General features: G+C 39.4%; 1 protein-coding gene across 2 annotated transcripts in view; it reads left to right on the top strand.

Annotated features, from left to right (window-relative positions):
- Positions 1-16,827, top strand: part of slc8a4b (solute carrier family 8 member 4b) — a 100,397-nt gene that overhangs the window by 75,807 nt on the left and 7,763 nt on the right. For both annotated transcript variants that reach the window (XM_017699658.2, XM_017699659.2), the window contains 4 exons: positions 6,149-6,255; positions 10,220-10,344; positions 11,385-11,484; positions 12,795-13,067. In XM_017699658.2, coding sequence (XP_017555147.1) covers positions 6,149-6,255; positions 10,220-10,344; positions 11,385-11,484; positions 12,795-13,067 — 605 coding nt within the window. The remainder of the gene's footprint in view (positions 1-6,148; positions 6,256-10,219; positions 10,345-11,384; positions 11,485-12,794; positions 13,068-16,827) is intronic.

Below are 16,827 nucleotides of genomic sequence, written 5' to 3'. Positions count from 1 at the left end.
ATCCTGTGGGGAGTGCTCCGAGAGTACAGGGTGAGGGGCTTGTTGTTACAGGCCATTCAGTCCCTGTACAAACGGAGCAGGAGCTTGGTTCGTATAGCCAGCAGTAAGTCAGATTGGTTTCCAGTTAGGATTGGACTCCACCAGGGCTGTCCGTTGTCACCGATTCTGTTCATAACTTTTATGGACAGAAATTCTCAGAATAGCCAAATGGCAGAGGGTATCTGGTATGGTGGCCATTTTGCGTATGATATGGTCCTGTTGGCATTATCAGGCCGGGTCCTCCAGCTCTGTCTGGACCAGTTTCCAGCCGAGTGTGAAGCAGCCAGGATGAAAATCAACATCTCTAAATCTGAGACCAGGGTCCTCAGTCTGAAAAGGGTGGAATGCTCTGTCCAGGTCGGGAGTCGATTCTTGCCCCAAGTGGAGGAGTTTAAATATCTCAGGATTTTGTTCACGAGTGAGGGAAGGATGGAGCAAAAGGTTGACAGGCAGATTGGTCCAGCGTCTGCAGTAACTGCGGACCCTATACCAGTCCGTCATGGTGTAGAGAGAGCTGAGCCAGATGGCGAAACTGTCAATTTAACGGTCAATCTACATTCTGACTCTCACCTATGGTCACGAGCTTTGGGTAGTGACCGAAAGAACAAGATCTCGGATACAAGTGGCCGAAATGAGCTTTCTCGGCAGGGTCACTGGGCTGTCCCTTAGAGATAGGGTGAGAAGCTTAGTGATTTGGGAGAGGCTTGGAGTAGAGCCACTGCTCCTCCATGTTGAGAGAAGCCAGTTGAGGTGGTTCAGGCATCTGGTAAGGATGGCCTCTGTTCCAGACTTGTCCGATGGGGAGGAGACCCCGGGGAAGACCCAGGACATGTTGGAGGGATTATATTTCTCAAAGGTCTTGGGAACGCCTCAGTATCCCTACGGAAGAGGTAGAGGAGGTGGTGGGGGAGAGGAAGGCCTGGGCCTCTTTGCTTAGGCTGCTGCCCCCACGACCCGGACACGGATAAGCAGATGACAATGGATGGATGGATGGATGGAGCTGGCAAGCGAGGGAGAGGGGGAGAAGAAGAAGAGAGGCAGAGAAGGAAGAAAGAGAAGAAGAGAAAGAGCAAGAGGGAAAAGAAGAAGAGACAGAAAGAGGAGGTAGAGAAGGAGTTGACAGAATGAAGATAAAGTGGGGGAGAAAAGGAGGAGAGAGAAGGAGCAAAAGTGAAGAAAGAGAGCAAGAGAGAAAAGGATGAGAGAGAAGAGAATGAACTGAAGAAGGAAGAGACTGACAGAGGAGAAAGAGTGAAGAAGAGAGAGGGGTAGAGAAAAGGATGAGAGAAAGAAGCAGGAGGAGAACAAGGGAGAGAAAAGCAGGGACAGGAGCGAGATTGAGAGAGAGTAGGGGGAGAAAGAGAATGCAGAGGAGAAAAAGGAGTAGGGAAAGGAGGAGGAAGGGAGATAAAAACAGGAGAAAAAGAAAAGAAGAGAGAGAAAGAGTCAGAAGAGAGGAGGAAAGAGTGAAAGAAGAGAGAAGAGATAAGGGAACGAAGGAGAGATAGAGGACAAAGGTTGAGAGTTAAAGAGGAGACAGAACAGAGAGAAGGAGATGGGAGAAAAAAGAAAGAGAAGAAGGAAGAGAAGAAAGACAGGATGTTGAGAGGAAAAGTGTAAAAGAGGGAAGAGAGAAAGCGGAGGATGGAAAGAATGCAGTAGTTTAGATTGAAGCTCATAATATTATGAAATAGTAGCAAACCACTGTGTGAATGCATTAATGAAAAACAACAGCTTTATCTTATCCAAACATGAGAGAGTGGAAACAACAGTGATGGAGGATGGAGGGATAGAGTAACTAATAAAATGAATGGGGGTCTGATGAAATGCTGAGTGATGTAAGCTGTGTGTGCGTGTTTGCGCTTCTTGTTGGATTTAAGTAAGAGCTCAGAGGTCATTATTGTGTGTTCACTGTCTGTAGAAAAACTACAGTGAAGAATAAGGCAATATCAACCAGTAGGAATGACCTCTTCAGCCTTTTTAAGAAAAAATCTTTGTTTACTGTCATACACATCATTTCATTTTCTCTGAAGTCTTTTCTGCTTTTTGTAGAGAAGGAGACGAGTGGTGTTGATAAAAGCCTTTCTAATTTAGTTTTCTAACTGAGTTTTAATTGAATAGGGATTAATGAGGGTTTGGAACAGTGAAGGCAGTGGAGCAGTGAAATAATGGAATATTTTACACTAGGGGCTCTACTGCAGACTGACAGCTGCTTCAGTGCTGTTTACATCGTCAGGGTTTTTCCCTTCAACAGCACACTGCTGTTTATGTATGTGCAGTGGAAAAGTATTTTGCCTTCTGCTGATTTCCTTGACTTTGTGACCCTCTCCAGACTGTCATATCTCACTAACTTTATTTCTCAGTGGTTCCAAAACTTCTTTTGATCGTGACATAGTGTGCTGGTTGCTGAAGAGATTTTAGCCTACTTCACATTGCCAGAAAGGTTCTATTTAAGTGATTTGATTGATCCCAGTTGTTAACTAGTAACTAAGGGGGCAATACCTTTTTCACACAGGGCCAGTTGGTGGTTAACTTTTGTCATGTACTCCTTATCTTGTATCACATTAGAGTGATAAAATAAACAAAATTAGAAACCAGAAGGGGGAAATAAAATTTTCACTGCATTATACATGGAAATGTGTGTGTATATAGACTAGAGATGGACCGGTCAACATTTGTGAGGTTGATAACTGTTGCTGATGTCAATGGCTGATTAGCTGATGCTGATTCTAATTGGGGGCAGAGAGAGGATGATGTGACACTTAAGAAGCAGTATATGTTTCTGGAGAATGATTGTTGATATTTAAACTCAACAAAACAAATGCACCCCTCCCTTCAGTGCTCCTTTTGAAACTCCGTCCCTCAAATTCATGGACGTCACAATCATAAGGAAACAGGACAAACTGTTCTGAAACACTGTTTATTTCCCACAGAGCTGGGGCTGTGTATGAACGCTGGCGTTTTTATTATCAAGAGCACAGAGCAGATAGCTAGCAGACTGGGAGGAGATATTTGACAAAGTGTATTGGATTGAAATCGTATACTGCTCTTTAACTACACAGAAAAATAACCCTTTAAATATAGTTTGAAGTTTAATAACCCTGATATTGAAACAGATGATGTGAAACAGGCCTAATCTTACAGATTCTTGGCCAAACACTTATACACAGATCAGGTATAACATTATGACCACCTCCTTGTTGCTGTGCTCATTGTCCATTTTATCAGCTCCACTTATTCTATAGATGCACTTTGTAGTTCTATAATTACAGACTGTAGTCCATCTGTTTCTCTGCACACTTTGTTAACCCCCTTTTACCCTGTTCTTCAGTGGTCAGGACCCCCATGGACCCTCACAGAGTAGGTACTATTTGGGTGGTGAATCATTCTCAGCACTGCAGTAACACTGACATGGTGGTGGTGTGTTAGTGTGTGTTACGCTGGTCTGAGTGGATCGGACACAGCAGTGCTGCTGGAGTTTTTAAACACCTCAGCATCTCACTGCTGGACTGAGAATAGTCCACCAATCAAAAATATCCAGCCAACAGTGTCCTGTTGGCAGCATCCTGGGACCACTGATGAAGGATTAGAGGATGACCAACACAAACTGTGCAGCAGCAGACGAGCTATCGTCTCTGACTTTACATCTATAAGGTGGAGTGGCGAGGTCGGAGTGTCTAATAGAGTGTATGTAATGTCTAAACCCGTTTTCAATTGTAACTTAAGACAAAAATAGCAACAGGCTAAGTGACTTTTTTCAAACAAAAACTTCTAGCAGCAAAACAATATTATAACTCAAAACTAACTTTCATGTGCAACTGCAACTGTGCTTACCGTTGAGCCTCCATGACAGATTATGAAGAGTAAATTACAGCTTTCTGGCAGGGCCGTCTGTTTCCCTTTATGTTCCAGATAATAGAAACAGTGTTAAATAATCTTTCACTGTCCACAATTGTGCGGGGTCCAGAGAGGTCATTTGGAGTTATTTCGGGAAGAGTTGTAAAGCTTTTATTTTTCTGCCAGTGCCTGTGCACTCTGTGGAATGGCTGCCTCTGGTAGTTACCCATTTAAAATGTGATCGGATTGTGGCTTTCCCATTTTCCTTGAATGTTCCACTGTAGACAAAGACTCTATTTTTAGTAGTGGAGTATAGTAGCTTATCAGCAGAGTCGTTTTATCAGACTTGTCAGTTCTCCTAGCTTTTGATACTCACTGCACCTAGTTACGTGATGTACTCTCAAGTGTTGTAAAAAGACCAACAAAATGTTTCCTTTTGGCATATCTAGCAATACTTGGCTCACATATTTTGCATCATTGATCAGCTTTAACTATCTGCTAAATGAAAGGAAGATCAAAAAATGGCTGATTCATCCTAGTACGGATTTTCTTTTAGTCTCTTGTATGCGTTTACATGCAGTTAATAGAAAACTTGAGTTTGTTAGTAACTCAACGCATTTACATGCACTTGGGTAATCCGACAATAGGAAAGCTCCAGGTCTACATGAGTTGGGCAAAAATGTCTGATTTCTGCTTTGCAACTCACCAATAAACTCTACAAGATGAAGAATATTTAAATTCTTCATTTCATTAAACATGTAGTTGGTTTCAGCATTGCTCCAAAAGTCTTTTTTTGCCATCTTGCAGGTGCTGTGTTAAACACTGCTCGCTATATCCATAACAACAGTCTGTTTTTGCACATGTGCAGACTAAGAAAAGTGAAAGAAATCAGAGCAAGGCTATGCATGCACTGAGAAATCTGATTACTGAGCTCAATTCCAGGTCTCTTTATTGGATTTCTCAATCAGAGTTCTAGGCCTTAATCTGATCTATGAAACCAGAGTATGGCTGTTTACATGACCACTCAACTAATCAGATTACTGCCAAAATCCAATAATGATCAGGTTATAAAGTGCCTGTAAATGCACTCAATGACTTCATATGCGTTAAGCGGGTCACATTACTGGGATCGATCTGGTGTTTTTTTGTTTTTTTTTGTGGTTAGCTTTGTGGTTCTGTGTTGTTGTCATTTCCAGTCTGCCTCATTTCAGTTAGCTTCAACAACATATACTGTATTTATGATCAAGCAGGAACTGACACGTGTCTGACTTCCAAGCGGGAAAATGCCATTTGACCATGCTGTATTTCCCACTTGGGAAGTTGCAGTTTCCAAAGAGCTGTGACTTCTCCAATCAACACTGTATTAATGGTAAATTGCCTCAACCTGTATCCACTGAGCAATTCAGAAGCTTCAAGTGCTAGATTACTATGAGCGCCCCGTGAGTGCGTAACCTCAAACAGCTGAAGTTGTGTGAACATGAGGTGGGACGTACGAAGCTCAGAGTTTGAGAGGTCAGTGTTCCCAGTTGTCATGAACACAGAAATAGTTCAAAAACTCAACGTTATGCATATGCAGCAAAGACTATGTAAACAAACCCTGTTGTGGCAAAATTGAAAAAAAAAAATTTTATTATTAAAAAAATTGTTGTTCACTACAATTTGTCATTAGGTTTAGTGAGATTTTTGTCAGTGTCCTGCAAAGCTTGCCCAACCTAGCAACAGTTGCTACATAACAGTGCTTTTGTGGGCGGAGCATGGATAGGTTAATTGATACACAGTTGTTTTAGTGAATATATTATTCTATTGTGTTTTTTTTTTATATTGCCACTGAGTTTATTGTGTAAACTGTGTATGTGGCGTGGCTTGCCTTGGCTTCGGGTATTAATTATGAATTGTTAACTCTCAGGATGTTTTTGTCCACAATAGATGAAATCTGATGCAATCCATCTGTAATGTGTGTGTGTGTGTGTGTGTGTGTGTGTGTGTGTGTGTGTGTGTGTGTGTGTGTGTGTGTGTGTGTGTGTGTGTGTGTGTGTGTGCAAATTATGAAGTAAATTATGCATGAGAACATAAATGTTTTTAATGTGTAAGGTGAAAGAGAGAAAGGAAACATGTTGGTATATAAAGAATGCATGGCTGCAGCACAGTGTGAGAATACTGTCAGCTGTCATTGTAAAGCAGAGGTGTTGCTGTATCTCACTCTTTGGAGATTATGTGGAGAGACATATTTACACAAACACAAGTCTCAGCTCTCTGTTCTCTCTGTGTGCAGGAAGATTATTGAAGTGAAGATTATCGATGATGAGGAGTATGAGAAGAATAAAACATTCATCATTGAGCTGGGCGAACCGGTTCTCCTGGAGGTTGGACAGAAACACGGTAAAGAGCATCTACTCATTTCATTCTCTAGAGGTGACATGATACATTCAGCTCATGATTCAATTCATGATGCTGAATTCAAGATTCTGTGTTTTCACAATCGTGAATAATAATGAATGAAGACAAATAGTGACCATACCCATGTCAGAATTCACATTTTCATAATGTGAATAAATAAAAACAAGTAAAAGAAATGTCACCTTCCTTTCCACACATTCAACCAGGTCCCTGATGTTGTATACACTGCTCATCAAAAGTTTGGGGACAGTTAGTTTTTCAAAACGTTTTCATAAATAAATAGTTTTAATTTGCATTACTTAGCAGAAAACCCAACAAAAATACATGGGAATAAGCACAAACATCTCCTTTTACAAGGCCATTGCTCACCATGTTATTACAGCTTGAAATAATTTAATGAATTACTTAACTCATTAATTTAAATATATTTGATTTTACTTTCTGTTACAGTACATTAATAATTTTATGTTAATTGTCTTAAAATGGACCGTTTTAGTTACATTTTTATTTAGTTTTAGTTTTAGAAAACTTCAAACTTGAAAGCAAAAGGTTTTTTTTTCAGTACTCACCAGATCATAAAGCATTCCATCTCAAAAGTCCAGTTTCAGGTGTTTCAGTGCACTTATGTCTATTTCCTGTTTTCAAAATCTTCTTGATATCTACACATCCTTTCAGACTCATAGTGTTGGGTTATCTTCTCACAATGGAAGGATGGAAATACTTGTGGAACTATTTAGATCTGAAGTAAGAGTGGAACTTGATTTTTTCCTCTCTGTCAAAGATGAAAGCACTGTGTATGTGGTAGTGATAGTTTTGGTGGTCTACTAGAACTAGCATGGGGGACTCTCATATTGTCTGTATCATTTAATATATTTTTTACAGTTATTTTCTCTTGACTTCTTAGGGCATTTGGGTTTTGTTACATCTAATCTTTATATAACTTCTAAATTACTTCTGAAACTTCCACAAACTTATACTACATAGATGTTTTAAATACATGCAGGGTGGGCTCTGACATTTGCACAGTACAGTACCTACCTTCTATATTTGTATACTGTTTTGTCTTTTTGGCCCTGAGAGCACCACAAATGTTGCTCTTTGGCCCCCTGAGACAAAATATTTGGGCAACCCTGCATTATAGTTTTTATCTCTGTTCATTTTAATTTTCTTAATAGTTTTTGTTAGCAGTAGTCACCCTGACATTCATCAGCACTCAACCCTTTCTGCTGATTAAACCACTTTTTGAAGCAAAATATGTTCAATATGTGCTTTTAGATAGATAGATAGATAGATAGATAGATAGATAGATAGATAGATAGATAGATAGATAGATAGATAGATAGATAATATCTATAACCTGAGACCTTTTAACAACAGTTTGGAGAATAAAACTGCTAATTCATTATTTAGGCAAAAGCTGCTTTTCATACTGAAAATGCTCTGATGAACATAATGCAATGCATTATGCAAATTCTTAATTATTTGAAAAGCTACCATGAGAATCAAACTTTATTTTATCATTAGCCCAGAGCTTTAGATACACTTTCATTCCGTTTAATACAAAGAGAATAAGCCAAACAGCTGCAGGGGTCAGCTAGTGAGAACCACGGGCACAGGATAAAAGAATGAAAGCTTACAGGAGTGAACAGAGTAATGTGAGCACACAGGGCATCAAGGGAAAGTAAAAAAAAAAAGGGAGAGTAAACATGGGGCTCTTCTTCCATGTGTGTGGAGCGATTATGTAATGCTCTTTTAAGCTTAAGAGATGTGATTTTGATAGAGAGAGAATAACACATTTCTCCGCCTCTCTGCGCAGAAGATTTAGCTGTTTTTATTTTACGTAATGTGAATTGCAGTGCATATGTTCACAGCACAGTGTCGGGTGTTAACATCTGCGGGCTGGGAAAGTTTGTTACCTCCAAAATAATTGGCTGCCACAGGATCAGCTTGAGAGACTGCAGGCCATCAGTGTGTTTTGCCGTTAATTATACAGCCTGCCCTGGCACAGACCCCTTCAGTCCAACACCTTACTCTGCTAGTCAATTACCGCTATGACTCTTGTGAGATTTATTGAGATGCTGCTTGTCAGATTAAGAAGCTGAGTGAGAATGTGCACCTCTGCTTTAGCCTCTTTTCTGACCAGTTATTATTCACTCTCAGCATTGTTACTCTGTGATATATATATATATATATATATATATATATATATATATATATATACAACATGTCTTCCTCTACTTATCAGTTCAGGTCAAATCAGTTTATTTCAGTTCACTTCTGTTCAATTCAGGCGAGTTCAGGTCAATTCGGTTCAGTTCAATTCTGTTTAGTTCAGTTTAGTTTAATTCGGTTCAATTTAGTTCAGATCAATTAAGTTTAATTCTGTTCAGTTCAGGTCAGTTCAATTCAATTCAGGTCTTTTCAATTCAGTTCATCTCAATTCAGTTCAATTCAGTTTAAGTTCAGTTCAGTTCAATTCAATAAAATTCAGTTCAATTCAAGGCAGTCCAATTCAATTCAGTTCTGTTCATTTTAATGCAGTTCAGCTCAGTTCACTTCAGTTCAATTCTGTTCAATTCACTTCAGTTGAATTCAGTTCAGTTTTATTGAATTCAGTTCAATTCTATTCAAAGCAGTTGAGTTCAGTTCAGTTCTGTTAATTTCAGTTCCGTTCAGGTCTGGTCATTTAAGAACAGCTTTATTGGCCATATTGAGTTATAGCATTGCTCAATCACTCAGGAATTAATCATGCATCAGTGCATTAATCAGTCAACATAAACACACATTCAATTACACAGGTAACTGCATACATTCATATGAATGCTATATGAACAATTCACAACACTTTTTTCCAGTTCTTCTCTTTCATGTTATGACCATGCCATTATCATACATGGACCAATAGAAAAGGTCCAAAATTACTAAATAAAATATATTTTTAAAATTTATTTTAATGTACATTAAAGGGCACATATTGCAAAAAATCTGATTTTCCTCACTTTTTTAAATACTCGTTGTATGTAATATGCAAACAACTGTAACAGAGTTTAAAAACATAATGTTTACTCTCTAGTCCATACAGTCAGTTAATGAAAACTAAACTGTACAATTAGCTCATTTTGAATTCATTATTTTTGCACTGTCATGATAACCAATACATTTATCACATACATCCACCTATTCAGCCTACAGCAGTTTAGCCCTGCCCATCAACACTGAGTATAAGCAGATTATAAGTGTTTCAGTCTGGAGTAAGGCACAGTACACAGCAGCCAACCAGATCATTCATATTAGTTTTCCATCAGGCAGCATGGTACAGCATGCTACAGTTAGAAATCCAAACTATTTGCACCCCGGTCAAGTGTCTCTGTCAGTTTCCCATCACATTAACAGAACCATGAAAGTATGTGGAGTCTCTTACACTTGTGTGGTCAAATTTCTCATGCAGATCCAGAATTAACAGGAAACACAAACAGCAGTAAAAGCAATGGAGGAGCCTTAAGCTCTGATTTACCTTTTACTGTGTTTGGTTTTATGTGAAGAGTCATAGGCAGTGAATCTGGCTAACTAGTGTTTTCGTTTAGTTTTTTTTTAAATGCCATATGACCAATCAATTGTTTGCTCCATCCATATGTTACAGCTCAGCACTCTTGGTAACCAGACAAGATTAACCAAATACAGCATCTTAGAAAATGCATGATTACAAAAACCATAACACACTGCTTGGTGAAAAATTGCACACATCTGCCCTGAAGACGTTCTAAGGGTTAAGAAGAGTTTGGAAAATTGCCACGTTTACTGTTTTGGACATACAAAAATGACAGTGACCATATATTAATAGTATTATTTTGATTGTATTTAACTATGTGCATTACATACTCCTCTCTCTCTCTCTCTCTCTCTCTCTCTCTCTCTCTCTCTCTCTCTCTCTATCTCTATTTCTCAGGAGACTCCAATGAGAACAAGCCTGCAGTAGGAGCAGAAGAAGAAGAGGTGGCTAAGATGGGCTGTCCCAGCCTAGGAGAACACACCAGACTGGAGGTGGTGATTGAAGAGTCCTATGAGTTTAAGGTAACATTTCCTCTTTTTTTGCACTTAGAGCCTCATTAGTATAGTACAGGTTAACCTTACTTGGTCCCTGTGGTATTCACTCCTTGTTACTCCTGTTCTTACATTTTGTTTATTTTTTTACTCATAGCTCATTCATACAGGCAGAGGAATTCTTTCAAAAGTGAATATTCCAATCTATCTATTTACATTGCTTTTGTGTTCATCAGTAGAAGAGGAAATATTTTATTGTGGTTCCCAGCCCTGGTCCTGGTGCTTTCACTGCGTTGCACATGTTTGTGTTTTCCTGCTCTAGAACACTCAGTTCACTTCAAAAGAAGCCTGCTCATTAACTGCTTAGTTGAATCTGATGTATTGGGAGCGAGAAACACACTAAAATGTGCAGGGCACTGCTTTACTTAATAGTCCATCATCCATTTTTGCTACAGTTTTGTCATTAGTATTGAGACAAATGTGAAAAAACCAGAAGTGACTGTAAACTTAGTTCATTATATAAACATGTATTTCTTAAGTAATTATGTCTAAATTATTATGTGATACTCTGGACATCTAAAGGTTAACAATATCTAAGAACAAAAATCTGATAAACTGTATGTGCTAGCTTCTGAAACTCCACAAAAGGTCACAAAAATGGATTGATTACAGAAATAGCTCAAAGTGGGGGTCTGACTGCTCTATTTTAAAAATAATGGAGTTTCCAGCTGTCGGCTAAAATATCAGAGGAGGAAATGCCTCGGAATGCTACTTTGGACAAGTTTCCAAGTGCCATATTGAAAAGATTGAATATGAGTCACCTATCACTCTCTGTACAAACTTCACATCCACAGTGAAGAACACAGCTCCTGCATTATAGTCCTTAGCTGAAACTGTGCTGCTATAGGATGCCAGATGTGCTTTTTTCTGCTCTTGAGTAAAAGCACGTTAATGCAATTAGATTGTTACTGCCCATTATGGTTATGGGTCATTAAATTGTCATGTAAATGTAATTTCCTAATTGATGTTTACAGTTTTAATGTGCAAATGTACTGTGTGTGTGTGTGTAGAGCACAGTGGATAAGCTCATTAAGAAGACCAATCTGGCTCTGGTAGTGGGTAGCAGCAGCTGGAGGGAGCAGTTTGTCAATGCGGTTACTGTGAGTGCAGGTAAGCTGCTACATGGTTTGTTTGCATGCCGGTAAGGTCTTGCTCAGGAGCAGTTTCTGGGTGGTTATATAAGATTTTGAAAATCTAAATCAAGTTTATTATTTGGCTATTATCAAATATTTTAGAGAAAATAAGACATTAATTGAAATTACAGAACATTTGTATAAAAAGAAATGAATATGTGAATATGTACATATGTCAAGGGTTTGAATACATATAATTTTGTATTATGTAGCATACAGAGTGATATACATATTTGTACAAAGATATAATGATTTTTTTTTATAATCATCTTTGACAAGCATAAAGGAATACAAGTAGATCTGGACTCATGGATTGTACTATCACTAAGAATTATTTCTCATGTTTTGCAAAATGAAAAGCTACCTGAACAAGGTAATAATAAACTGACCATTTTTTGGCCAGAGCCTTTACTGGGTCATTGTTTACACCTGCTGGAGTTTTAACCTACTGTCTTATTGGAAATGCACACCAGCACATATATCACAACATCACCACACAAACATACAAAAAAAATCAGAAATGGTTATGCTAACATACTGACAGAGATGAAATCCCAGTATATTGTTTATTTTTTGAACAAATAAATGTTTACTGCCCTCAGAAATGGCTGTATGTATAACTTTCTCAGAAGACTTTTGCACAGGACTATATATTTGCAAGTCAAGCCTAATCTGAAAAATGTACTTGCATAGCTCATTATCATATGGTCAATAATGTTTTACCAAAACAAGTTTACTCAAGTTTCCCTAATACCTACACCATATTTTACATATTAAAGTCAAATTAAACTGGAAATCCCAAAGCAGTTTTCTTCCATTCTGCATCAGTATTCAAAGTGTTGGGAGTGGAAGGTGAAGCATGATATTATGGGTTTTTATTATTATTGGATCATGAGGAAGCAAGAATGTTGTATTTTAACTTATATGATTGGATGAATCGTGCCTAAAATGATCACAAACATGAACTCATAAAGTCTACTTAAGTCATATTGTAAGATTGTGAAAATATATTTGGCTTTTCTGTGGTAAAGCATGAGAAGAATGAAAATGAACACAGGGAAGCTCAGAGGCCGCAAGTGTTTGAACTGGTTCTTTAATCTCTCTGCACCAATCTGCTTGAAGACAGGGGTTAATGCAATTTGAACTCCAGTCAATAGTGATGGATTTGACTGATGGGTTGATGAACTGATTTGTATTCTGCACTGCCCTTTCTTAGTTATTAGCCTACATCAAATATTCATTGTCCCTCCCTTGTCCATTCTCTACCCTCTGCCCTTTGACTTTTAGGTGATGATGATGAGGAGGAGAGTGGCGAGGAGCGTCTTCCATCCTGCTTCGACTACATCATGCACTTCCTCACCGTCTTCTGGAAGGTCCTCTTTGCCTTTGTGCCCCCCACTGAATACTGGAACGGGTGGGCATGTTTCATCGTGTCAATCTCGTTGATTGGCATCTTAACAGCAGTGACGGGTGACCTGGCCTCACACTTCGGCTGCACCATCGGCCTGAAGGACTCCGTCACTGCCGTGGTGTTTGTAGCACTGGGCACCTCCGTACCAGGTTAGAATGTCACTGGCTGTGTGTCCATGCATAAAATGACTGTTTGTACTGCTGTAGCTCATCTTTAAGGGGGATGAATAAGTGAAAAATTTACAGTAAATTCATATTTACAATGGTTACCATCCTCTCTGTGTATTAATAAGTGTGTAACATTAAGCTAAAAACTGAAACCTGAGTTTTAAAAAGTCATGAAATTGTTTCCATGGTGATTTCAAGTGGAAAATTGGATAGTTAGGCAGTAACCCAGTTTTTATGTGTCAACCAAATCTGCAGAAGTCATCAGTGTTGAAATGCCGCTGTGTGCCCAAAGGCAGTTTACATAATGCTTGCTTCAAGAAATTGGCACCAATACAAATGGTGAATCCTCCCCTCTCATAAAGAGCTGAAATCTAACAAATGTACAAACACACAAAGGCACACATATACACATTCACTGGCTGCTTTATTCGAAACAATATTCTAATACTGGGTCAGAAGCCCCTTTGTTCTCAGATAAGGCTGAATTATGTCATGGATTTAACAGGGTGCTGGAAACATTCATTAGAAATTCCGGTCCATGCTGACATGATTGCATTACTTAATTAATTGTTGCAGATTTATCAGCTGCACATATACAGAATTGATTTTATTCAAATCTGGTGACTGGGGAGCCCACTGAACACTGTTATGTTCATGTAACCAGTTTGATAGGAGTTTGTAAGAAGGTGTGTTATGATGCTGGAAGTACTCTTTAGAAGATGGGTAAATTATGGCCATATAGAGATTAATATGGACAGCAATAATACTTCACTGTCCAATTTTGGTGAGCCTGTGCTCAACTGAGTTTAAGATTCTCTTTTACCTGGAGAACGTAAACCATGATTTGGTCTTATTGGGCCTATTGGGCTCAAGGTTCAACGGGTCATGCATTGAGTCAACATTGCCTTCCCAACAGCTCAAACAAGTCTGATCTCAACAAAGTTTTTCCTTTCCTGCAGAAACTGCTGGTCACTGCATGCTTTTTGTTTTTTACATCATTTTGTGTAAACCCAAGGGACGGTCCCCAGGGGATCAGCAGTTTCTGAAATGCTCAAACCACCCCAGTTGGCATTAATAGCTATGGTCAAAGTTGCTTCAATCAATTCTGATGTTTGATGGGAACATAATTTGATGTTGATATTTCTCCTTAAATGGCGCTGCAGCAAATAAGAATCCAACTTCAGTCTCATCATATTCCCAGCCTAAACAACTTGAAGACCAGCTGCTATAGTGTCTTGTTTAAATACAGCAAGTTCTATTATTTATTGACTTTTGATAAAAGACATTTCCAGCCACTGCAGTGCTGTGAATTTGTTTATCACTGAAGTACATTGAGTCTAAAGTATCATTTGCTTGTAAATGATACTTTAGACACAACATACTAATGTCAGCAGCATATGCAATATCAGTGACATTAGTACTGGAGTTCAGTTCCAGAGATTTATACAATCCACATATGTAGTAAGAGAGCAAGTAGTGTAACTGCAATGACTGTATGTAGTGTATATATATATATATATATATATATATATATATATATATATATATATATATACACAGTGCTCAAAAAATAAAGGGAACACTTAAACAACACAATATAACTCCAAGTAAATCTTGTGAAATCAAACTGTCGACTTAGGAAGCAACACTGATTTACAATCAATTTCACAACTGTTGTGCAAATGGAATAGACAACAGGTGGAAATTATTGGCAATAAGCAAGACACACTCAATAAAGGAGTGGTTCTGCAGGTGGGGACCACAGACCACTTCTCAGTACCTTTCTGCTTTCTGGCTGATGTTTTGGTCACTTTTGAATGTTGGTGGTGCTTTCACACTCGTGGTAGCATGAGACGGACTCTACAACCCACACAAGTGGCTCAGGTAGTGCAGCTCATCCAGGATGGCACATCAATGCGAGCTGTGGCAAGAAGGTTTGCTGTGTCTGTCAGCGTAGTGTCCAGAGGCTGGAGGCGCTACCAGGAGACAGGCCAGTACACCAGGAGACGTGGAGGAGGCCGTAGGAGGGCAACAACCCAGCAGCAGGACCGCTACCTCTGCCTTTGTGCAAGGAGGAACAGGAGGAGCACTGCCAGAGCACTGCAAAATGACCTCCAGCAGGCCACAAATGTGCATGTGTCTGCACAAATGGTTAGAAACAGACACCATGAGGATGGTATGAGGGCCCGACGTCCACAGTTGTGCTCACAGCTCAAAATCGTGCAGGACTCTTGGCATTTGCCAGAGAACACCAGGATTGGCAAATTCGCCACTGGTGTCCTGTGCTCTTCACAGATGAAAGCAGGTTCACACTGAGCACATGTGACAGACGTGACAGAGTCTGGAGATGCCGTGGGGAGCAATCTGCTGCCTGCAACATCCTTCAGCATGACCGGTTTGGCAGTGGGTCAGTAATGGTGTGGGGTGGCATTTCTTTGGATGGCCGTACAGCCCTCCATGTGCTCGCCAGAGGTAGCCTGACTGTCATTAAGTACCGAGATGAGATCCTCAGACCCCTTGTGAGACCATATGCTGGTGCGGTTGGCTCTGGGTTCCTGCTAATGCAGGACAATGCTAGACCTCATGTGGCTGGAGTGTGTCAGCAGTTCCTGCAAGATGAAGGCATTGAAGCTATGGACTGGTCCGCCCGTTCCTCAGACCTGAATCCGATTGAGCACATCTGGGACATCATGTCTCGCTCCATCCACCAACGCCACATTGCACCACAGACTGTCCAGGAGTTGGCAAATGCTTTAGTCCAGGTCTGGGAGGAGATCCCTCAGGAGACCATCCGCCACCTCTTCAGGAGCATGCCCAGGCATTGTAGGGAGGTCATACAGGCACGTGGAGGCCACACACAATACTGAGCCTCATTTTGACTTGTTTTAAGGATCAGCCTGTAGTGTTTTTCCACTTTAATTTTGTGTGTGACTCCAAATCCAGGCCTCTATTGGTAATAAATTTGATTTCCATTGATGATTTTTGTGTGATTTTGTTGTGAGCACATTCAACTTTGTACAGAACAAAGTATTCAATGAGAATATTTCATTTCAGATCTAGGATGTGTTATTTCAGTGTTCCCTTTATTTTTTTGAGCAGTGTATATATATATATATATATATATATATAATATTATTTACAAGTATTACACCAAACCTACACATTTAACTGTGAAACAAAGGTACAGCATTACAGAGGCGTGTGTGTTGTAGGTGCAAGCTGACGTTCAGGGGTGTTGATGTGTGACTTCCGTCACCTCGCTTTGTTTTGGAATGTGTGCAATTAAAATTTCCTCGCATCTTATGTACACTTACCAGCTCCATCTCTCTACAGCCACCTTTTCTCCACCACATCTAGCCATTTCTCCATCTTTTTTCTAGTCAACATTCTTTTCTCCTTTGTCCTCTGCTTTTGTACTGCATTTTGTGCTCATTTCTTACTCCACTCAGATTTTTTTATTTTTTATTTGTTTTATTTCAAATTTTGATGTAAGTTATGTTTGTACATTGGTAGCAACTGTTGAAATCCCATCCAACCTAATGAGAAACTAGAACTTTTTGTCAATATCCCCAAATTATTCACATTGGACAGCAGTAGGGAACATGAAGTAGGACATGCTGGAACAACATCTCTTTTAACCAATCACTGCCATCTGATAGCATCAGTGTGTACCTTCTACTTCTCCCTAAGGCTCTTGACAATCCTCTAAATGCATTAATCAGATTGAGTTTGAAATAATAAA

This window comes from Pygocentrus nattereri, chromosome 2 (assembly GCF_015220715.1).
Source record: "Pygocentrus nattereri isolate fPygNat1 chromosome 2, fPygNat1.pri, whole genome shotgun sequence".
NCBI classification, from domain to species: domain Eukaryota; kingdom Metazoa; phylum Chordata; class Actinopteri; order Characiformes; family Serrasalmidae; genus Pygocentrus; species Pygocentrus nattereri.
This window is presented reverse-complemented; position numbering and strand designations above follow the sequence as displayed.